Source organism: Lepisosteus oculatus, chromosome 4, assembly GCF_040954835.1.
Source record: "Lepisosteus oculatus isolate fLepOcu1 chromosome 4, fLepOcu1.hap2, whole genome shotgun sequence".
Classification (NCBI taxonomy): Eukaryota; Metazoa; Chordata; class Actinopteri; order Semionotiformes; family Lepisosteidae; genus Lepisosteus; species Lepisosteus oculatus.
Window position 1 is genome coordinate 43,945,105 of NC_090699.1, and position 23,421 is coordinate 43,968,525.

At 45.2% G+C, this 23,421-nt stretch overlaps 1 protein-coding gene across 3 annotated transcripts in view; it reads left to right on the plus strand.

Annotated features, from left to right (window-relative positions):
- zswim8 (zinc finger, SWIM-type containing 8) overlaps window positions 1-23,421 on the plus strand; it is a 51,546-nt gene that overhangs the window by 25,946 nt on the left and 2,179 nt on the right. The window contains exons 5-23 of one of the 3 annotated variants that reach the window (XM_015347831.2): window positions 2,623-2,730; window positions 3,169-3,250; window positions 3,697-3,817; window positions 4,357-4,558; window positions 4,941-5,116; window positions 5,689-6,913; window positions 7,901-8,032; window positions 9,030-9,209; window positions 10,351-10,534; window positions 10,861-10,959; window positions 12,491-12,615; window positions 12,829-13,123; window positions 13,317-13,469; window positions 14,080-14,302; window positions 16,819-17,108; window positions 17,498-17,721; window positions 18,038-18,538; window positions 20,775-20,952; window positions 22,227-22,400. In XM_015347831.2, coding sequence (XP_015203317.2) covers window positions 2,623-2,730; window positions 3,169-3,250; window positions 3,697-3,817; window positions 4,357-4,558; window positions 4,941-5,116; window positions 5,689-6,913; window positions 7,901-8,032; window positions 9,030-9,209; window positions 10,351-10,534; window positions 10,861-10,959; window positions 12,491-12,615; window positions 12,829-13,123; window positions 13,317-13,469; window positions 14,080-14,302; window positions 16,819-17,108; window positions 17,498-17,721; window positions 18,038-18,538; window positions 20,775-20,952; window positions 22,227-22,400 — 4,672 coding nt within the window. The other 2 variants (XM_006630883.3, XM_015347832.2) reach the window with 2 other exon arrangements.

The window sequence follows — 23,421 nt, forward strand, 5'->3', positions numbered from 1 at the left end:
ATGACATTTTCAGACAAAGCACAGGAAACACCTGTAGGATGAGGCGGACCAGGCTGAGTCTGTCCTGTGGGCCATAGTGAGATATAGAAATCAGAGCCGTGTCTTGACAGCGTCAACAAAAATCAAGCCACAGAGAGAAATTACAAAAAGCACAATGTTTTGTGGAACATGTAAAGCCGTTGACAGATGAGAAATATATAAATGGCGTTTTACAGTTGTTCAAATGTGCTGTTTGACGATTTGCCTAAAAAAGAGTCTCCATATTAAAAGGCTTACCTGTGTCAACGAGATGGGTGGAGAGATGACTAAGTGAAATGGCATAAAGTGTTCTAGGAATGGAATGAAATATTTAGTTAACCTTTAATGTAATTAAAATTCTTTTTTTAGTGTTTTTGCCTAATCTTCTCCTTTCTACTCAAACCAGGCACTCTTGTGGATTTAACAGTGTGACGGTGAAGGGGTTGTTGAGGATTTTAAAATGTGTTATTTTATTTGTTGAATTACAATGCTCAGACTTAATGGGCCTTGAAGCTTAGGATTCTAGCTCAGTGGCACCTATTGGAGGCTGCCAAGAGAGCTCACAGGGTCTCTCTTGTGACCTGTTGAAAGTCCCTGCTTGTGAAATTTGACTTTTGACTTGGGTTTTTCACTGCTCTTACCATTTGGATCTGCATTCCTCTGGGAGCAGATATTTGCACGTATGAAGTCAGTTCTTAAGTTAACAACAGAACACACAGAGGTTTGTGCTCTGCTTTAAGCACCAAACTATTGGCCTGAGATTGGAGAACCCAGCAAGGGCAAGGGTTGTGCTAAACCCTCAGATCGGCGTCTTTATTTTTTAATGACGCTGCTAAAATGCAAGTAGGACTATTATTGATGTTAAAGTATCAGTGGCACATAGATCCAGTCATTGAAGTGAGGAAGTTAACTCTTGGCATGCCACTATTGAAAGGTTGGAGAAAACTTAATTACATTTTTGCGTGTGAATAGTATCTCAGTATATGCTTTTTAACAATTACATCAACATTGTTTCTCCAAATACATAATCCAGAATGCATCCATATCATTTATATAACACAGCTAACAATTATGGCAGGTAAAAACTAAGGGTTTTGTGTTTTCAGCATTTAATTCAGGGGAAGTGTCCTAAGTGTCTTGTGCTGGTGTGAATGAAGTCTAAATACTGGCTGCACATTGGTGGGGAAAGCTCTAAATTGTAGTTTCAGTAAGTGTCTGCCTCTCAGTGATTTTGTGGTAATGTACTTTCCTGACAGCTGGACACCTGAGAGGGTGTAGCTATTCAGTCTATATAGTAAATCATCTGAGCCGCATCTCGGTGCCAGCATAAGAGTCTTACCTTTCAAGGATCTGCATTCTTTGCCATTTTCAGCATTTTTCCACTTTCAGGGGAAGCTGAGAGACAGTGTTGTCTTGGAGTTCTGCAGAAGCTGTTGTCTTCTAAGTGCCTTTGTGTGGCTACAAATTATGCATTTAGTCCTGACCCTAGATCCGACGTTTTCAGCTTGAGGACTGTTGCTAGAGCCATTTCTGTTGATGACCACAGAGTCTGGCCACCGCCGGCGATTGCCGGTGACCCCACTGTTAGTCTTTCCTATGTTGCCATAATGAAAAGGATAAATCTGAACACGAGTTCAGCTGAGTTGTCTCTTAAGTCAGAATGCTTTGAAATGGGCAGCATTGGAGGCTAGGCAGTTAGTGCCATTGATTCGCAGCTCCTCAGTCTAGTTCTGACCATGGGTGTCTGTGTGGAGTTTGCACGTCCTCCTAAATATTTTTTGAGGGGAAGAGTTGTGCCAAGTTCTGCAGTTCCCTCCCCCTTTCCACAGCCCTGCTGGCTAAGGCTCAATGGCGGCTGCAGAGAATTCCTGCAGTGGTCTGGTATCCCGTCGGGGTGGAGAGGGGGGGGCTGTCACGTGCCTCCCATGTGCCTCCTGAGCCTTCGTGATAGGCTTCGGCTCAGGGTGTCCCTCAGCAAGATAAGCAGCTTACTGAGAGTGAATGGATGCTTTGAAGACTCAATTAGGGCGAGAGTGATCCTGTCATCTGTAGTCCAACTAATAATGAAATAGAAGCATAATACATTTTTTATCATGTAAACCCTGTGCAAATTCTGGAATTATAAAAGTACACTTTCATAATGAAAGTTCATGTAATAAGGAAACTGTAAAAATCAAATCAGTCTTTAATCATACATGTATATTTAGATTCTACTGTAGCCAGATGCATATGTAGATCTTAAAATGCTTCCTAGCTTTGACAGTGCATGATGAAACATTTCTTCTGCAAAAGAAATATTTGAAGGAGTTTCCTTTTTTAACTTTTTTTTCCCCAATTACCAATATTTCAACTTGGCAAATTTGCACTGTTTAATAAATCTCAATTTGCTCAAGCATACTGATCGTCTTTCTGATTGGTGGCGTAACAGTGAAATATCTGATTATTTAAATTATATGCAGGTTGCAATATTCAGTGAGACCTAGTTTTGTAAGGGCCTTGTTTGCTCATTAGATATCACTTGAACAAACTGCATACTGTTCTTCTCCATTTGAAGAGGAAGGTGTGACTGACAGGCAGTACTGATGCTTTCCTCCTGGCCCTCAGGCGTCGGCGGTGTGTCTGCGAGCCCCAGTGTCCGAATCGCTGTCCAGGTTGCAGAGGGACCAGCTGCAGAAGTTCGCCCAGTACCTCATCAGTGAACTGCCCCAGCAGGTAAGACTGGACAGCTCTCCCCTTCCGACAGATCAACCAGTACCTAGTCTGGTTTTCATTCCAGCTGAGCTCTTACTCAGGCTCATTGAGAACCCTTCATCAAATTATTTTCTTTAGTATGTCCCTTTTTTCAAACTGTTTTTCACTACTCTTCTCAAGGTACAATTTAAGGATGCATCAGTACAGCTAAAACTTCATTAATATTCTGTATGGGTTCAAGAAGATACAAGCTCCTGCTCTTTACATTAATTGTTTTTAAAGGTGGCTGGTAAAGTGTTAATCCTAATTTCAGAATGAAATAGTATTTTCAAGCATTTAAACTAGAGATTAAGCAAACTGGAGTTAAAGGGTATGATCGACCTCAATAATTAAGAGATTGAGTGGAGCTAAAATCAGAAGCCTGTGTCTGTGAGCAGGCTGTCCTGTTATGTCTTCCAGATCCTGCCCACTGCCCAACGCCTGTTGGATGAGCTGCTGTCATCTCAGTCCACAGCCATTAACACTGTCTGTGGAGCCCCAGGTACAGCCTTCACTCACATCCTCACACTCCTCTCTGATAAGATGAGCACCTACTGTTTAAAAACTAATACTTCAACAAATTTGTGAGCCTTTTTTAACAGGCTTCTACAGAGTTTTGCCATATTAAAACGAGAATCCTCGAAATCACATTGCCAGTTGTAGTAGTTCAAGCATAGTGCTTTCAGTTATAGCTTGTGCTCCTTTTTTGGGTTTTGGATTTTATTACTGCTGTTTTATTTCAGTGTCAAGGCAGAAAGGTATCTTACTATAATCATTTCAGTGACATTAGTTCATGTGTGCACCACATCAGTGTTTTAACTTGATTTGCAACCTCATAACGGACATTCTGGTTTCAGCCGCCATGAGATTTACAGAAGATCTTTCTGTAATTTTAGACTGAAATGGCAGGTAACTCACTGAGTGAAACGTAATTGTGTATCTGTCCAGATCCTACCGCGGGCCCGTCCGCTTCTGACCAGAGCACCTGGTATTTGGACGAATCGACACTCAGCGATAACATCAAGAAGACGTTGCACAAGTTCTGCGGGCCTTCGCCTGTTGTCTTCAGGTGAGATGTGTGCCAGAACAGTGAACCAGACAGCAGTCTCACGGAAAAGAAAATCACTTGTCAGTTCAGGACTTGAAAACACTCGAAACATTATTTGGTTCTGAAAACATTTTATGTAATTGAGTTGCCTGCGCTGTAGGTGCCACTACATGATTGTTCATCACATACAGTGAAGGTTCCTGCCTTCTCTGGCTGAAAGTGTATTGATTGCCACTGGCACTGGCTGGTAAGGTCTGATCTCTGTGTAGTTTAAAAGCACAGCTAGGCTCCCGCGGAGACTTTTACAAGGCGCACTGGAGTCTGCGGATTCCTGCTCTTGTGCAGAAACCTCTAATGCCTGAATGGCTCCTGCCTCTCCCAGGGGCTGGATGAGAAACAGCAGCAGACTCAAGTGAGTTTTGCTTTTTGGACAGTAAAGCTTAGCTGCAGATTCCAAGCAGAACAAGCGTGAACTTCAGGAGCGTTAGGGGAGCGCAGATAGGGTAGCCGTTGTCAGATGAGGCGCACCTCCTTGTATGTGACCTGGTGTCTCTCCACAGTGACGTGAACTCCATGTATTTGTCCTCCACCGAGCCCCCAGCCGCTGCAGAGTGGGCCTGCCTGCTGAGACCTCTAAGAGGCCGAGAGCCGGAGGGAATCTGGAACCTGCTGTCCATCGTCCGAGAGATGTTCAAGAGAAGAGACAGCAACGCTGCGCCGCTGCTGGAGATCCTGACTGAGCAGTGCCTCACTTACGAGCAGGTGCAGCACGCACAGATCCATACCTGGGCACGCATGTAGACATGCTGAAATGAAGGCATCTACTGTAGTGACACTATCCTACTCCCACACCAAGCACAGACACAGTTTGCCACAGTGTTAAAATAGTCTGTCATCAGTGAACTCGTACGGGGAATCTTAATGTGATATTTTTTATGTAAGTTGTTCAGTGATACAGATACTTGAATGTGGTGAGGTATTGTTGCATTAATAGAATAATTAAAGGTAAGAATTAATATGCAGCATGTTACAGCCTACAAAATGTGCACATTTGTTTAAGTGTCTCTTGAGTGTCCTTTGGGACGTACCGACCGATGCTCTACCTTGGAGCTGTGTGTTTGACCGGATACTCCCCACCCCCCAGATTATTGGTTGGTGGTACAGCGTTCGCACGTCCGCCTCTCACAGCAGCGCCAGTGGGCACACGGGCCGGAGCAACGGGCAGTCGGAGGTGGCAGCCCATGCCTGTGCCAGCATGTGCGACGAGATGGTGGTGCTTTGGCGGCTGGCTGTGCTCGATCCCACCATGAACCCTCAGAGGTACGTGCACACACTCAGGAAGAGGCTTTCACAGCGCCGCTAGCTTTGACAGCAAGGATATTGAGACAGCAGTCTCGGGTGCGTTATCACTACCGGCCCTAGACTTGCATCCCGGAAGTAACTTGAGATCCACTTGTAGTGCTTTCTGCAGCCATCTTATGTTCCTTAAATGCATCTCATCAAAATGGTTTTGCCTTACTTAGCTGGTCAGACAAATCTGGCTTTAATTTTGGATAGCTGACATACGTTTTAGTGAAAAATGTTCCATCGTGACATTTGTAGAGTTTCTGCCATCGGCAATATTACTTAATATTTCATAGTAAGACGTATTAGAAAGCAACTTTATTTTTTGCCCATTAGTAATTCTGGGTTGATCGTTGTGATGTGTACCTTATTACCCATAGCCTTGCTAACTCTCTCTGCCAGATATCACGAACGGTCTTGCTTATCTTGTCGCATCAGTTACTTTGCCTGCTTGCATTTGTCCAGCAATGGTTGCCAAGTGTACAGTCATTAGACAGAAGGGATGGGTATGGTCACCTGCTGATCTTTTGGTCTCTCTCTGTCTCTAGACGCTGGGAGCTGTGTGCCCAGCTAAAGCAATGGCACCTGAAGGTGATAGAGATTGTCAAGCGTGGGCAGCACCGCAAGTCTCTGGACAAGCTGTTCCAGGGTTTCAAACCAGCCGTGGAGTCCTGTTACTTCAGCTGGGAGGTGGCCTATCCCTTGGCCGGCATTACTTACTGTAGTTCTGACAAAAAAAGTGCCTCCTTCTGCTGGGCCAGGGCAGTGCAGCAGCAGCGGGGAGGGAGGGCCGGGCTGGGGGATCCCCAAGAGCTGGGTGGGGGGACCGGCCGAGTGGGCGTGGCGGAGGGCGGGGCCAGCTCTGAGTACAAGACCCGCATCACTCATCCCCCTCAACAGGAAGCGGCCGTCAGGCCCAAAGAGAACATCGTCGGCAAAAGGAAAGGACTGCCCTCAGGGGGCGGCAGTGGGGTACTGGTGCTGGGAACTAGACTGGGGGGGGCGGTATCCTTATCTTTGGATGACAGCAAAGGTATGTACAAGTCGAGCAGCGGCGGATCTGCCTCCGTTGGTGGCAAAGCCAAGCTCGCCCAAGGAGGCAAAACTTGCGGTGGCACCATGAGCGCTGGCAGCAAACACGGGAGCAGCAAGCGCCGGACCAGCAGTGAAGACAGCTCCCTGGAGCCAGACCTGGCCGAGCTCAGCATGGATGACGGGTCCAGCCTGGCACTGGGCGCGGAAGCCAGCAACACCTTTGACTTCCTTCCTCCCCCACCTGAAATGCTGCCTGCCCCGAGCCCCTTGCTGAGAGAGCCCCGAAAGTACGGCAGTTGCAACAGCCCCAAGGAGCCCCCTTTTGAGGCATCGAGGGTGCCCCACGCTACCCCGGCTGCAGAGGCCTTAGCCCGCTGCTCTCAAGAGGGCGCGGCTGTGGCTCTGCAGAAGGAGGCTGAGCTGGAGGTGGCTCTGGAGAAGGAGGTCGAAGTGGAGATGGAAGAGGACGGGAGCGAGGACCCCATCGAGGACGGCCAACACGCCGCCGCCGGCGCCTCTGCCAAGCCACCCAGAAGTCGCCAGGAGGAGGAAGCAGACCGAGCGAAGGGGGCCCCTGCCTTGGAGGCTGCTGCAGGAGGGGAGGATGATTACCAGGCGTACTACATCAGCGCGGCCTCGGAGGAGGGGGGTGAGCGAGGAGCCCCTGACGGCAATCCTGAAGAGGAGCCGGACATCTTTGCAGGGATCAAACCGCTGGAGCAGGAGGGGCGCATGGAGGTAAGGCAAAGGAGGCATTGCCTTTACGGAGTCCTTCCGTATAAACCCAAGCAGAGGGAATCCCTTTACAGAGGGATTGTGAGCAATAGAACATCAGACAATAGAGAGTAGACTCAAGCAGGAGCATCTGGGGGGTTTGGCCTAGGCCTAGTCTTGGCCTAGAATTAACACAGATGCTCGTGTAAGGAGGTATGAAAATGTCAGATGCTGGAGAATGCCCCCGTTTTGGACATGTTCCTTTAAATACGTCAGAGGTCTGTCTGTAGTAAGGTGCTGTAGTAAGGTTCCTCAGAGGTGCAGCAGTCACCTCTGAGGAAGCATTAGCCATTCATGTGAGATGTTTTGAAAACAGGATAAATAAGATCTTTCCACTAGTTTTTGACCACAATGTTTAAGTGGTCTTAAGATAACAGTAATATATGGGGCATGTAATTTAGTTTTTTTCCTTTTAACTAAAACAAAAAAAACAGTTTTCTAATTTTGTACGCTGTCCAAAAAAACTTTTCAAAGCCATCTCAAGATTGTAAATATCCTGAAAATCGTTTATATCTACCAGTTAGATGTTAAGGTTACCACTGGAATTGGTGGCATAGTGCAGGTAGACACCTCTATTGCAGGTGCCCATAGTTTATATTTTCCAGAGGTAATAGATCACTGTTGTTTTCAGCTCAAGGAAAGTGTATTTCTCTTCTGATTCCTCTGGGCTGGTCAATCCACCGGTTCTGCAGTTTGGGTGATGTAGTCACATTTAGAATGCTTGGTATGATTCTGTGCCATTGTGCAAGGTTTAGTAGGACTTCCTGAAGCCGTTTTACATACAACATGTCTAAAAGGGCTTAGAATTGTCATCAACCAATGTGAGTTACTTGCTTTTATTTCCCAAGGCGTGATTACAGCAGTGTGAAAGTTTTTTTTTCCGATGTTGACATGTTTTTGTTGTTTTAAGCTATGTAAGAGTAGTGACATTGGAGTGTCTCTTTGTTCCAGGTATTGTTTGCCTGTGCGGAGGCTCTCCACGCCCATGGCTACAGTAACGAGGCTTGCCGGCTGGCTGTGGAGCTGGCTGGAGATCTGCTGGCCAACCCTCCTGACCTGAAAGTGGAGCAGCCTCAGACCAAGGTGCTTATTCCGTCACCTTGCTGCTGGCACACAGCACTAGGGCAGAAAGACGAGCTAGGCGCCCAAAATGTCCAGAACAGGGGTGGTCATCTCCAACCTATGAAGCTACAGAGACTGTTGGCTCCGCCTGAGATCTGATATCTGAGTTGTTTAATTACTCCATTTACACATTAGCTGGATGAAAACCTTGTTTATATTGATCTATAAAGGTATTGGACAAAAATATGGATATACTTGGTCAAATGAGCTGCACCATCATTTGAAGATCTTCCATACAGGTGTGGCTCACTCCATTAATTAAGCACATAACACCCCAGCATGCTTCAGGTCATGTACAGAGGCCAAGAGAAGATCTCAATTACTTTGAATGAGGGACAAATGTAGGGGTGCAATTGGCAGGAGCCTCATAAAATGAGGTGAAATCTGCAGGCGATGTCTTGTACAGTGAGTGTGTAAATAGACTGCCATTTATTGTAGGAAATTGTGGCATGGTACACATCAGTTTCCTGCAGACCTGTTTAGGCATTACTGCATAGCACAATGATGCCCAATGCAGCACCAGGGGCTGTTTTTGACTAATGACCTTCTTCAATTGGTACAGTGTGGATTTAGTGTTTGACGACATTTATGTGAAATACCTTTAAACTGATCTTAAAGCTGGCATTCCCACAGTCGGGTATCATTTGTCCTAGGCTCATGACAAAGCTGGTGGGGGTGTCCTACCTAGTCAAACCTAGCAGAATAATTAATTGTGGACATTTTTATTGTCATGCTTTTAATCTCCAGGAGTTAAACTATTTTCAGGAACCTTTGCGTTCCTATATATTTCACTACCTTCTAGTTGTCTACCCAGATGTTTTAGTTATATTACTTTGTGATTTTGTTTTCAAGTCAGTGAAAATAGAAATGTATGTAACTGAACAAAAGACATGCCAGCATTGTAACCTAAAGGTGATCTGTGTGCTGCATGTGTTTGTGTTGCTCTGTGTCGCAACAGGGCAAGAAAAGCAAGGTGTCAACCACCCGGCAGACCCAGGTGGCCACCAACACCCTTTCCAAAGCGGCCTTCCTGCTGACGGTGCTGAGCGAGAGACCCGAGTACCACAACCTGGCCTTCAGTACCGGCATGTTCACCCTGGAGCTGCAGCGGCCCCCGGCCTCCACCAAGGCCCTGGAGGTAATGGAGCTGTTTCCGGACCTTTCTTTCTTTTCTTCCTGGTGCATGATTCGCTCTCAAGACGAGTGTGCTAAAGGCCAACAAAATTAACCTGGCCTTTTATGGTTTTAATGACTTTTTTAAGTTAGATGTTATTTAACTTGTTGATGTTGCTGCTGCTGTTCTGTGTTTTGGTGACTCCTTTGTATAGGAGCACACATGCAAATAAGCATTTCATTGCACTTGTGCGTATGACAAATAAACTTAACTGAACTTTCGTGCCGTTTGACTTTTAACACATCACAGCACCTCTGGTGCATCTTAGAGGAGAGGCACGTACCCTCACTACATAAGCTCCCAGGAGGCCGCAGGGGTCAGTGTTCCACCACTTGCGGCAGCACTTAGCCAATTGTGAGCCAAAACTGGGGAATCCCAGTCTCGGTCGGGCTTGAACCTGTGAGGTTCAAACTGGGGAGGCCCCTTGGCACAATTCTGAGATATTAAGAACACGTAGCAGCTATTTTAAACCTAATCGCTTGGAATTGTTGACATTGTAGCCATGTAGACTGCGGGGTCACCTTTTCATCTTTTGCTGCTATGTATTATGTAACTCTTCCACTTCTGACACGTCTGCTCTATTTGTGGCTTGGAGGTCAGACGTCTTTCATGAGGGCAGCGGCAAGGTCAGCTCTCTCTCAGGCCATGAGGCCAGTCTGCCTTCAAACCGCATCGGATGTCTGATCCATGTCATTTCTCTTAAGAGAGAAATAAGGACATTTTAATTCTTCACTGTGTGGCCCCTTCAAGACTTTGTTAGAATTAGTGTTGAAAAAGATTTTTCTGGGTGCTGTTTTGTACTATTGAATAGCAGTGGCTTACAATAGTATTGTATCCCCCAGTCTACTCATTCGTCCCCTCTTCTTCCTGATAACTACACTTCTTTGTTTCATCCGGGACACGTGAGTTTTATTAAAATTCTCATGCAAGTCTGCTCTTTTTGCCAATTCCTCACGTGTGGATTCTTGAAGCACAAGTTTTCTTGTTTAGGTTTCGATGGGGCTTTGAGGCCCTCTGGTGACTTCAGACAAAACTACAGCTGTCTCTCACAGCCGCCTTGTAGTGGCTCCAGCTTGAGAGTAGACACTGTCCCCTGTGCCTGCAGGTGAAGCTGGCTTACCAGGAGTCGGAGATTGTGGCCTTGCTGAAGAAGATCCCTCTGGGCCTGGTGGAGATGAGTGCCATCAGGGACCGGGCAGAGCAGCTGCGAGATGGGAACTTCTGTGATTACAGGCCTGTGCTGCCCCTCATGCTAGCCAGCTTCATATTTGATGTGCTCTGCACTCCCGGTTAGTGACACCAACACTGCAGTTACAGTAAACAGTTTCATGTTTGAAGGTGCTCAAGTATCACAGAAACCGGACGGGTGATGTTTAATTGTACAGTTAAGTCATTATTGACTCAGATCACTGGTGATTTACTTGTGAAAGTCAGTACTCGTTCTGCCACTGGTCATCAGTGCCAAGAAATTCATGCTCGTGGATGTTTAGCATCTATTTTTATAGTTTGGAGCTGCGTTCTTTATTTTTACATTGGTAAGACTGTGAGTACAATGTGATTTTGGGGGAGGCTTTTTTCCCTGATTTTTGTTTTCCCCCCTGTCCTATTTGTCCAGTGGTTTCCCCCACGGGCTCCCGCCCCCCGAGCCGGAATCGTAATAACGAGATGCCAGGCGACGAGGAGCTGGGCTTTGAGGCTGCAGTGGCTGCACTGGGTAAGTTGCCACGACCTGGGCCGTGTCGCTTAGCTGCTGACCGCAGCAGGTCACTGGAGACGCACGCCTGCCAATATCACAGCACTACAGATCTAAAGCAAATACCGTTGATGGCATTAAACAGCAGGGCTAGAATTCCCAAATATCAGGTAGTACACAAATTCAAATTCAAAAGGGAACAAACCCATTTTATTGTGTAGAAATGCCTGCTCTACTTTTATTCGATTACATTAACATTTAACATAGAAAATGTTTATTTTACATTAAATATGTAGAATGTGTTACTTGAGGTAATTGATCATTTATTGGACTCAATATGGGATTATTGGCATAAAACAATTATTCCTGTAGAGGTGTAAAATAGCCCTTTCATGCTGTATATTTAGACTTCTTTAATTATTGTGTTAAATTTTGCACATGTGCACAGACAAAATGGTAAAATGGGCAAAGATGTGAAGAAATTAAGATTTTGTGTTGAAAAGGCTTTAAATCTCATCTGGCAATTACAGTAATTTTACTGGCTTTGTGTTTTGTTCAATATTTGTTGGCATCAAATGTTTTAAATGATGTGTTTTGTAAAAAGCATCCTTGAGAGAAATATAGGAAACAATGTGATGAGTAACCACTTCCAGTTTCAAACCTTGTATTCTTTATTCATTTGTCTGACGCTTTTAACCAGCTTAAAGTTTCTTATCTTGGTTTTTTAGTACAGTAACCCTGTTACCATGATTGTAACGTTTGGATTACCCAGACATAAAGGACGTCTCATTTTCCTCCTACCAGTGCATTGTAAATGTGTATATCTTAACTGTTTTGAGTGTTCCCGTGTGATTTGTTTATAACTGTTCTTCTAAGTTCTGGAGTCATCTCCTAGCTTGTTATAAATTTAATTTCCCTGATTACTTTGTGAAAATTGTGAAATAACTCAATCGTCCAAGGCACTGACAGTCAACCAAGCAATCTTTTTTAGTGTAAACTGTAAAACCTGAACCAGAGCTTACAAGCGGAAGCTACATGGAAGTGAATTTAAATCTGACAACAGGGGACAGAGGGACTTCTTTACACAAAGGGGTTGTGAGGGTATGAAACAAGCCGTTTTGTTGAAGCCAAAACCCTGACTTGTTTCAAGAAACCGCAGAATGTGATCATCAGAGCTGTTAGCAACTAACTACCAGATGGGCTGGGTGGGCCGTTAGGCTACAAACTAGGTGAGGCCTTCGTTGGCTTCGTTGCCATTTCTTTTACATATACAATTTGATTTTGTCACGTCATTTAACCCAGACACAAACCATATATACCCTTACATGCACAAACGGAAAAGAAGCTAAAGTATGTGAATATGAACATCACACAACACATCAACATCACACACTGTTACTGCTCTCATTTTATGGTTACAGAGATACTGAGGGTATCCATTCTGTTCAACAGCATGGTCATATGTTTGGGATTCATAAATTGAGTTCTGCATTCCTGTCATAGTGCTCATGTACCTTTTGTGTGAGGTGTCTGACGATGTCCTCCCTCTCAGGGATGAAGACCACAGTGAGCGAGGCTGAGCACCCTTTGCTTTGTGAGGGAACGCGACGGGAGAAGGGAGACCTGGCTTTGGCACTCATGATTACCTACAAGGATGACCAGAGCAAGCTCAAAAAGGTCTGGACTGTGCCAAACGGCTGCATTCATATGTCCTGTCAAATTCTCCAAGCCTTTTCAAAAAACAGGAGCCCTGCTGCATTAAGCCTTACACAAGGCCAGATTTTAACATACTGATCTGTTTTGTACTTGGTTTATTCTTCAAACTTCTCTTTATGTTGCAGTTGCGTGCAGGTGTCTGTTGGTCATGGCTGCATTGTTTTTTTTTTGCAGATCTTGGATAAGCTGCTGGACCGTGAAAGCCAAACCCACAAGCCCCAGACTCTCAGCTCCTTCTATTCCAGTAAGCCTGTAGCCAGCAGCCAGAAGAGCCCCTCCAAACATGCCGCCCACAGCGGGGCCAGCGGGGCTGCGGGCGGCGTGTCGAAGCACACTGGCCCTGCTGCGGGGGGAGGGTCTGCAGCCGCGCAGGGCGTGGCCGGCGGAGCGGGGGCCGGCCAGCAGGCAGCACTGCCCGCTGCTGTCCAGAGCACAACGGGGGACAATTATAATGACACCAGAGAGCAAGGTAGGCAGGAGGATCGCATGTCTAACTCTAAAAAGACTGACGGTTATGGAAGGAAGAGATGAGCTTCATGCTCTGTGGCCAACTGTTGCAAAGGCTGCTGTAGAACAGAAAATTATCAATGTGCATTTTTCTGCATTTACCCAGTTTTTAGCTGGCTGCTCCCTTCATTGATGGTCAGTGCTTTGCCTTGCAGACGGAGCTCAGTCTTCCACATGTGATCAGCAGGGTGAGGCAGCTCCCTTTAAACCTGAGGGCACAGTGCCCAGCCGCCTGGCTTTGGGGGGACGGGGGGCGTACAGTGGCCGCTGCTGGGGGTCCCCAGTTCGACAGAAGAAGAAACATACAGGTAATCATGTCCGAACTTGGCTGCCCTTTTTGAATACGGCCATCTGATTTTGTTTTCATCTTTTTTTTTTATTTGTAAATTGGGAATTGGCCCATCTATGTAAAATATACATCCAGCCACTTTTGAATTGCAGAATGTTGAAGATTGCTTTATGGTTTGGATTTCTGTATTATTGGAGGAGAAGGAGGACCTCCAGACCTGGTCCTCTGATATTCTCACCTGACAGAGCCAACCATCTTCTGACATGCTGCGCTCCGTGGTATCATGCAGCAGTGTTAGTGTTGACTGGGGAATGGCAGATCTCTCACTGATGCCACTGTAAATTGGGAGGTACCTGATACTCTGGCCTGATGACATTCTGCAAGCTATGCACCTTACACTTTGGGGAATTCCAGTCACAGTCTGCTAGTGACAAGGACTCGGGCTCAAACCAGTGCCCCACATAGCTCAACCTGCTCTCTGAACAACTTTTAGTTAGCTGGTAGAGTAGAATTTTCTAAGAAAATAACCTGGAAAGTAAGAAATGTTAAGAAAATGTTTGTGTAAAAGCGTTTTGTTAACTCTGTGGCTTTGTGTATAAGATGTGTCTTGGTGGCTTTCTCTGCATCAGGCATGGCGAGTATTGACAGCAGTGCCCCTGAGACCACTTCTGATAGCTCCCCTACGCTTAGCCGACGCCCCCTGCGAGGTGGTTGGGCAGCAGCCTCCTGGGGCCGGGGCCAAGACAGTGACAGCATCAGCAGTTCATCATCTGATTCGCTGGGCTCATCATCCTCGAGTGGCTCGCGCAGAGCAGGGGGTGGAGCCAGGGCCAAGAGTGCAGACACCAGCAGGTAGGTGGGCAGGGTTTCCTTTACTGTGGTGTGATCATTATCGAAACAGTTCTGTCTAAGAGCTGCTTTTTGTGATCTGCTCAGTCAGTTGAAAAACAATAGGTAGCATGCACCATCAGTTATCGTGGTTTAAAATCTTGTACAATCTCCGAGTGCAATATTAATCTTCTTAAAAAGAAAGAGTTGAAATAGCAGGGGATATTATAGATAAGACATCACGAGAAGATAAGTGATAACAGTTCAAAGCTATTCAGAACACATTCGGAAGCACAGAACACATTTATCCTAAGAGTAAACCAATCAAAAGTTAGTAAGCCAAAAACATATATATGCTGAATACATGAAGAAAGAGAGCACTTTATAAACTTATTAAAAAACTGAATCTAGTTAAGGTATTGATTGAAGTATTGTTCTTTTGCTATTGCAATGCTAAAGATTGAGTCTCAGAGATAATTGTGTGGAAACTTGGAAGGGAAATACAGAGGTTAAGTATTTTGATAAGTATTCACCCTCCTTGGACATTTTTTTAACTTTTTATCATTACAGTATGTAATCATAATGTATTTAAATTCAGATTTTTTTTGCTATTGATCGACATAAAACACTCCATAGTGTTAAACTGAAAAACTATACTATAGATCTTCATAATATATGAAACAGAAAATACCTGATTATACAGGTATTTACCCCCTTCAGTTAGTATTTGGTGGAAGTGTGTCTGGCAGAAATTAGTCATTTATGTGTTGCAATTCTTGGCAAAATTACTCTTGCTCTCTAAACCTAAATGAGGAGCATGAACAGCAATTTTCAACTTGCCCTGCAGATTCACGATTGGACTGAGGTCTGGGCTTTGACTGGGCCACTCAAGGATATTGACTGTTTTGTTTTTAATCCTCCGTTGTGGATTAGGCTGTATGTTTTCCGAGATTAATCTGCTGGAAGATGGATCTTCTCCCCAGTTCCAGGTCTTTCACAGACTGCAGCAGGTTCTCTGTACTTTGCTGCATCCATTTTGCCTTCTATCTTTATAAGTTGTCCTGGCCCTGAAGGATTAGTTATCTCCATCGCATGATTCTGTCACCTGTCATGATAGGGATGGAGTTCTCAGGATGATACATGGTTGTTATGCTTGTGCCAAACAGCACTTAGTGTTGAGGCCAAAAAGGTAAATTGTGGTTTCATCAGACTATAGAACCTTTGTCCACTTGATCTCAGAGTCTCTCACATGCCTTCTGGTGAGCTGTAGTTGAGATTTGATTTGAGTTTTTTTTTTTAAATGACTTTCATTTCACTACTCTCTCATGAAGTCCATGTTTGTGAAGCACCTCTGCAATTGCTGTCTTACACAGCTTTATCCATCTTGGATGCACAACACTATTTTTTTAGAGTTGTCCTCTTGGTGGCCTTCCTGACTAGTGTACAGTCTTGTCCAGATACTCAGTTTTTCAGGAAGCAATTCTGCACACATTCACAGTCATATTTTCTCCATTTCCTTAAGATGGACTTAACTGTGTTTTGTGGGATATTCAATGACTTGGAATTTTTCTTATAGCCCTCCCCTGACTGGTGCTTTTCAATAACCCTATCCCAGATTCTTTGTCTTCATGATGTAGTATTTGTTGGGAACCTCCCTGAAAGAGGTCTGTTTAACATCAGCTATTGTGAAACACCTTAATTGGGAACAGGTGAACTCCACTCAACTAGTTACGTGACTTCTAAAGACAATTAGTTGCACCAAAGTCTATATAGGTATGTCATTGCAAAAGGGGTGAATGCTTATGCATGTTTTATATTTACAATTAATTTAGGACAAGCTGTGGGATTTTGATTTCACTTCGACGTTATAGAGTGGGTTGTGCCGATCTATGGTGAAAATCACAATTCTATATCTTGATTCCATTTTGTAGCACATTAAAATGTGAAAAGGGTGAAGGTGAATAGTTTCGATAGATGCTGTAGATGATGTATTAAACACCTGAGTAAAATATCAATGTAGAAATGGGGAACATCACTTTTGCTAAACAAAGGCAAAATCTGAGATAAAGTAATTAGCACAGAGGTTAATTGCTAGAAGCAGAAGACAATGCTCCGGGGACTGATGGTATTTTGTTAATTGTACTTAAGGGACAGAGATGTTATTTACAGACCATTAACAAAACTCTTTTGGCAGTCACTGGACGGGAATAATACCTCCTGACTGAAAAATTACTAAAGTAACACTCAACCATAAGAAGTGTCACCAAAGTGAATCGATTATAAAAGGTTCTTTAAATAAACGGCAGGAGTATTGAATGCAACCATTATATATTTATATTATCAAAAAGCTTTTCATCACATTACAAAAATGTTGCCTTAATGCTCTTAAGTTAAAACTTAGATCTCTTAAAAACAAGTAGGGTGCTTTTACTCACTTATAATAAGCTTGGGTGTGTCTTCTCCAGTGAAGGCAATTTCCATTTCTCACAATTATTTAAGACAGAACTTTGGCTTTCCTTCCGTTTCCTTGATTACTGCAGGTACAAAGGTCGTCGCCCGGAATGCCACGCCCCTCACGTTCCTAACCAGCCCTCGGAGGCCGCGGCCCATTTCTATTTCGAGCTGGCCAAGACCGTGCTGATCAAGGCGGGGGGCAACAGCTCCACCTCCATCTTCACCCAGCCCTCGACCAGCGGCGGCCACCAAGGGCCCCACCGCAACCTGCACCTCTGTGCCTTCGAGATTGGGCTGTACGCACTGGGCCTGCACAACTTTGTGTCACCCAACTGGCTTTCCAGGACCTATTCCTCTCACGTGTCCTGGATCACGGGTGGGTGTGCCTGCTGTTACATAATGTGCTTGGTTCCATTTTGCTAACACATATGAGCTTTTGTATTTTGCATTGTCTCCTGATGTGAGCAAAGTGATTTTGCTTCGGAATGCTGCAGTAGGAAGACTCACTGGTCCAGCTGTAATACCTTTTATTTGTTTCTGTCTGTAGTTCCGCAGGAAGTGCCTAGGTTGGGCTTCCTGTTCCGGAGCTAAGACTGTCTCTCTCTCTCTTATGCCATTTCTCCCCTTTTCCTTCATGTCTCCAGCTCAAGGGCAAGTGTTCTGGTAGAAAACGGAACAAGTCAAATTTTACCTCCAGCTTTACTGTTCTTTAATATGGCTTTGTGGGATTTCATAGGGTAATCGTCTCCCACTCCTGTCCTCCAGGCCAAGCTATGGAGATTGGCAGTGCAGCCCTCAATATCTTAGTGGAATGCTGGGACGGACACCTGACCCCACCCGAGGTTGCATCTCTGGCGGACCGAGCCTCGCGGGCACGCGATCCCAACATGGTCCGAGCGGCAGCCGAGCTCGCCCTCAGCTGCCTGCCTCACGCCCACGCGCTCAACCCTAACGAGATCCAGAGAGCCCTGGTGCAGTGCAAAGAGCAGGTATGGCCTTTCAGCTGAAGACCAGTGCTTCAGGGGGAGATAAGCCCCTGGTTTAAATACGTCAGTACCAGATGTCATGACCTCTGTGATCTGTGACACCCAGTATATCAGAATGAGGATCCACAAAATATTGTCCAGTTCTTCCCCACAATGCCCATGCCCGTAGATCAGAACCATACTGATGCAAAAAGCAAAGTTAACCAGGGTAGATGTTGATTATTGCCATCAGGATACAGAAGTCCAGAAGATCTAGCAAACTCTCGTGGCTTGTGGACAGAACCGTTTCCAGTTTAACATCCTGTCGTCTTCTTCGCAGGACAACGTGATGCTGGAGAAGGCTTGCATGGCGGTGGAGGAGGCTGCCAAGGGCGGGGGGGTGTACCCAGAGGTGCTGTTTGAGGTGGCGCACCAGTGGTACTGGCTGTACGAGCAGACTGTGGGGGGCGGCGTCGGTTCCCAGCGTGAGGGGCCAGCCGGGGGGTGTGGGGCGAACGGCGGGGCGGGAGGGAGAGGGCCTTCTGAGGTGGGCCGGGGAGTGCTGGACAGCGGCGGTGCCATGGAGTCTGGAGGGGTGGCAGTGACGGCCACGGTGACCGCTGCTGCCGTGGTGCCCGTCATCTCCGTGGGTTCCACCATCTACCAGTCGCACGCCATCCCTGGCTCGGCTATGGCGCACCCCCACACGCAGGGCCTGCACCCCTACACCACCATCCAGGCCCATCTGCCCACTGTCTGCACCCCTCAGTACCTGGGACACCCTCTGCAACATGTGCCCCGACCCACAGTCTTCCCTGTGTCTGGGGCCGCGTACCCGCAGGTAAGGAGCTCCCTACTCGGGGCTGAGGGGACTGGGTATGTTTAGCTGGTGGAAGCTCCTGGCTTCACTGTGTTCTTTGTAAAGCACACTGCTGCCACCATAATTGTCTAGTTAAGTGTAAAACCGCAGTAAAGCAAAATGTCACAAATCTGGGGTGAGCTTTTTTCACAGCTTTCCCCCCCCCCACTTTGCTTGCCCCACAGGGAAAGCAGAACGCTCAAACAAAATAGGAGAGGGCATCTTTGGCTTGTTTTGTAACAAACGGTGAACGATGCTGTTAAAGAAAATGTTAGAATTGACTGCATTCAAGAAAGCAGTACATTTGGATAAGTCTGTAATTCCTTTTAGTTTCACTCAGCTGTGATTGACAAGACATGGATTGTTTTGGACTCACCACTTGTGCAGGTGACTACTGTTAGTCTTATTTTTTTGACGTAAAGACCTTTTGTGTTTTATGAAGAGTTCTGTTGTTCTGTAGCAGCACGTATGTAATTTTGCATGTGAGCTTTGTCCACATAAGATCTGACAAACAAAAAGGCTGTGATCATCTTAAGAATATATGTTGAAGCCATTAAAAGAACATGATGTTCTAGGTCATTTTCAAAATCTTTTTTTCAAATGTATGAAAATACTTTGCCTAGTTCTGAAAGTAGCTTTTTGCTGTAATTGTACAAGGAAAATTTAGTTTCCTTGTTTTACTCAGACATGCTTCATCAAATTTACTCCAGCCATATTTTTCAGCTTCCACAACAGGTGGTATTTTCTAATGAAGATGCTTGCTGATGTCATTGCTGCAGGAGAGTAGCTCTTTTAAAAAAAGACTTCATACCTGTATGCATAGTCTGCTTCTGCAAGAAATACCTGTTTCAAACACTTGTAAACACAGCGTTCCAGGAAAAATTCTTCTTTAGCAGAAAAGTTTCCAGAATGGACATGAAAATGCAACATTCCGGAACAGAGTGTTCCCAGAATCTTATCAGAAAATCTCCAGAAGGCATTTGTAACAGCACCTCATGGTTATGAATTGCCACCATTACATCAGTCTGGATTTGCTGAGCCCTGTTAAACAAGTTCTTAAGGAAATTATGCCGGCAAAATAGAAACCCAAATCTGTTCAGTTCAATTAAGTTCTGCTACTTTGTGCTCTCTTAAAATCAGACGGAAAGCTTGAAATAATTAGTACATGGCTTGTGTGCGTGATCTAGCAGTTCACTAGCAGCTAGTGAAACCTGAGGGAGCCCAGACTGCGCTGCAGAAACCCTTTCTTCCCTGGCCTGGGGAAGGGATCAATGCTCTCCTAGGCAAGATTATCCTACGTAGCCCTGCTAGGAGCTGGCAGGAAAGAGCCCTTTACAACGAATTCACATATTCAAGGGGATTTGTTTGTTTTAGACCTGCAAACACACAGGCAAGGAAAAGAGAATAGTTCTGCGATGCTGCATTTTCGGTTTGCTTTACTGTCTACATAGTTGTGGGTGATTCAGTGTAGGTACTGTGGAACATCAGAAAATTGCTTGGTTCCACAAGAAAGGTTACAAATGAGAGGAGGCCATTCAGCCTGTCCAATTGATCTTGCCATTTCTTGACAGACACTGAAGTCTGGGCTTCAACAGCCCGGCTGGGTAGCTTGTTCTATACACCAACAGCCCTTCTCCTGTCAAGGAGTGTCTCCTGTTTGGTTTTAAATAGACTTGCACATAGTTTCCACTTGTACTCCCCCATTTGCATTTCATTCATTCTAAAGTCTACTGGGTTGCCTGTGGGTAATTTTGTGGATTTTGAAAATTTGTACTGGGCGTGTAATCCAACTTTCTTTGAGACTAAAAAGGTTCAGTCAATGCAGGTCATTCTCTTAAGCTATGGAATGTATCTGTCCTCTGGACTGATTACAAAGCAGCAATATCTTAGATGGGGTTTTCAAAATTGCAGGTGTTATTCTCATCACGGCCTTCCTAGTGCATTATCTGAACCTTAACGTTATATCCCTTGATTTCAGGATATTTGCTTTTAACTGAATCTCAAACATTTGCCTATCAAATTGCTTCGCAATATTGACTAGAGATGTAAATGACATGTTAGTAAACACAAGTCTGTTTCATACAGTAGGTAGCCCCATCTAGCTCAGTGTTTCCCCATCATCTAACCTGACTAGTGCTAATACAGGGCTGCCCAGAGGCTTGTCAAGGCCGAACTGGCATGTGTGACATCAACCGGAAGTGCGTCTCTGTGCCCTCAGGGAATGCACCCCGCCTTCATCGGCGCCCAGTACCCCTTCTCGGTGGCCACCGGCCCCCATCCGCCCCTGGCAGCCGCTGCTGTCACCTTCCCAGGCGTGCCCGTGCCGTCCATGACCCAGATTGCTGTCCACCCCTACCACGGTGAAGCTGGCCTGCCGCTGGCCACCACCGTCGCAGGTCAGTCTGTGCACACTCTTCGCCTCTCAGCACAGGGGACTCGCGGCTACAGCTTCAGGCTCCGCGCAACGACGGCTGCTTCTAACGCAGCCCGTCGACATCTGGTGGCCGTTAAGTACAACCAGGCTAAGCGTTCTTGATTTTTCTGCCAAGTCAATGATGGAAAGTTCATTTTGCAAAAAAATTAACTTTATTATGCTCTGGCCTTGAAGTTATTATTCCACCGAGAGAGTCTTGTTTAGCGTTCATTAAATATTCAGCATGCAATAAAAACTAATAAGGCAGTGAATCGGCCAACATGCAGTAAAATTAATAAAATAATGTAGCAGGAACATTCCCAGTAAAACCATATATTAACGTTTTCATCAGTAGCATTTGTCACTCAATCATTTAAAGTGTATTGTAAATGGACAGCTTGAAAAGTAGTGTAATTAAAGTTCCAATAATGAAAATTTAAGTTGCAAAAAGCACATAAAGCAAAACGGATTGAACAGTACTGATTTGCAGTACATTAACACAGAAAGGTTACTGAGAGGAGCTCATTCAGCCCATTTGGCCTGGTTGGTTTATATTTCACCCTTGATTCTGAAGACGTCCACTGGGTGAATCGGGTCCACTCGTAGTTTTGCAGGTTCATTTCCTTCAATCTGTCAGAGCAGGTCTGGGAATATACCTGGTTACTCTTCTTTGGACATATTCCAGAACAACTATCTAACTATGATGTGGTGCCCAAAAATATCTGATCAAAAAACTGTCCTCCTGAGTGACACAGGGTAGAAGCACAGAACATGCAGTATGTGCCATGAAAATAAAACATATCAGAGATGCCTTTCTAACTTTCTGGGTAGGAGAGTTGAAAAATATTTCAATTTTACATGTAATGATGTTTACAGATTATATTGAATAGCAAGCCCAAGTACAACACGGAAGAAAATGCAGGCAAAGTTCAATGTTGTGGATTATGAAATTTTTCAGTCATATTTGCCTTTTTATACATTTTTAAATACATAGATTATTAAGAAATAACTTGTCATCTTAATAATGTTTCACCATTTAAAATTAGTAGTGTGAAAGTCCTAATAATAATTGGGATTAATTGTTTTTTTGTCTCAGTAGTATGATGTTTAATTTTATTTTTACTGCTAATAACATTTATTTACCAAATCCGCTGTATTCCCCTGAGTCATTGAGCTGTGAAGCTAAGGCAACTATCAAACCAATGACCTAACCAAACACGCTGACCGACAGGCCCTGTAAATGTCTACTTTTTCCAGTAGGTGGCGTCCACACAGGCTCGACAATCCAGGGCATCCAGGCAGCCTCTCTTCCAGGACTGTCGTCCCAGCCGTCCTCTTTGGTCAGCACGTCCTTCCCATCTGAAGACGAGCAGCATAGCCAGCCAATCAGCCAGCAGGGCCTGCACTACCTGCATTCGGCCTACAGAGTTGGTGAGAAGACTGCTCAGGCTGTGGCCCGAGGATAGCCTTGTGATAGCTGTTTGGATGCAACGCAGAACTGTGCCTTAAATTCTTGATCGCATTCCCTTTAACTCCAGTACTTTTGCGTTTTATGATGAAAAGAGTTCAATATATCAAACTAGAAAATAATATTGCATCACCCTTTGTTGGAACACAGGCATTTTAGGGAAGATTGAAAAATAGCCTCCATCCACTTTATAACTGATTTGTTCAATAGCGGGTCACAGGGGAGTGTTGCATATTCCGACAAGCATAAACCGGTTGCATATTCTGACAAGCAACCGGCTCAAGGAAGGGTACACCCTATACGGGAAGCCATTCCATCACACGGTACACACTCACACCAGTGCCAGTGTCAGTTTTCCCAGCAGCTTATTAACCTACCAGTGTGTCTTTGGACTGTGGGAGGAAACCAGAGCATCCAGTATATTGGGAGAACATACAAACTCCACACAGATAACACCCCACAAAATTGAACCCAGGGCTGCAGGACCGCAGGGCAGCAATACTAGTCACTGTGCCACTATGCCACCTAAAATGTCATATTGTGCTTTATTGATTGCTTAGCACATACTGGGCTGAACCTATTATAAAATCCCTCCATTGTCAGAAAGCCAATTTTTCCGGATAAGGTTTCGCAGTGCTAGAGCTTATCCTTGAAGCATAGGACTCAAGGTGAGTTTTCACCCTGGACATGTAGCCAATCAATCCCAGGGCATGTACAGTACCTACGCATTCAGGCACAATTCCAAAAGGCCACGCGACCTAGCCAGCATCCCTTTGGGAAGTGGGAAGGCTGCACCCAGTGAAAACGCATGCCAACATGGGGAGAACATGCAAACCAAACCTACAAGATGTCCCAATCCAGAATCAAACATGGGACCCAGGTGCAGTGAAGAAGCAGCACAAACATCCAGGCCCACTGTCCATTTTGTTTTTCATAAAATGATCTTACATGAGACAAAATCTTGTGAGCATGTTAGACTAATCT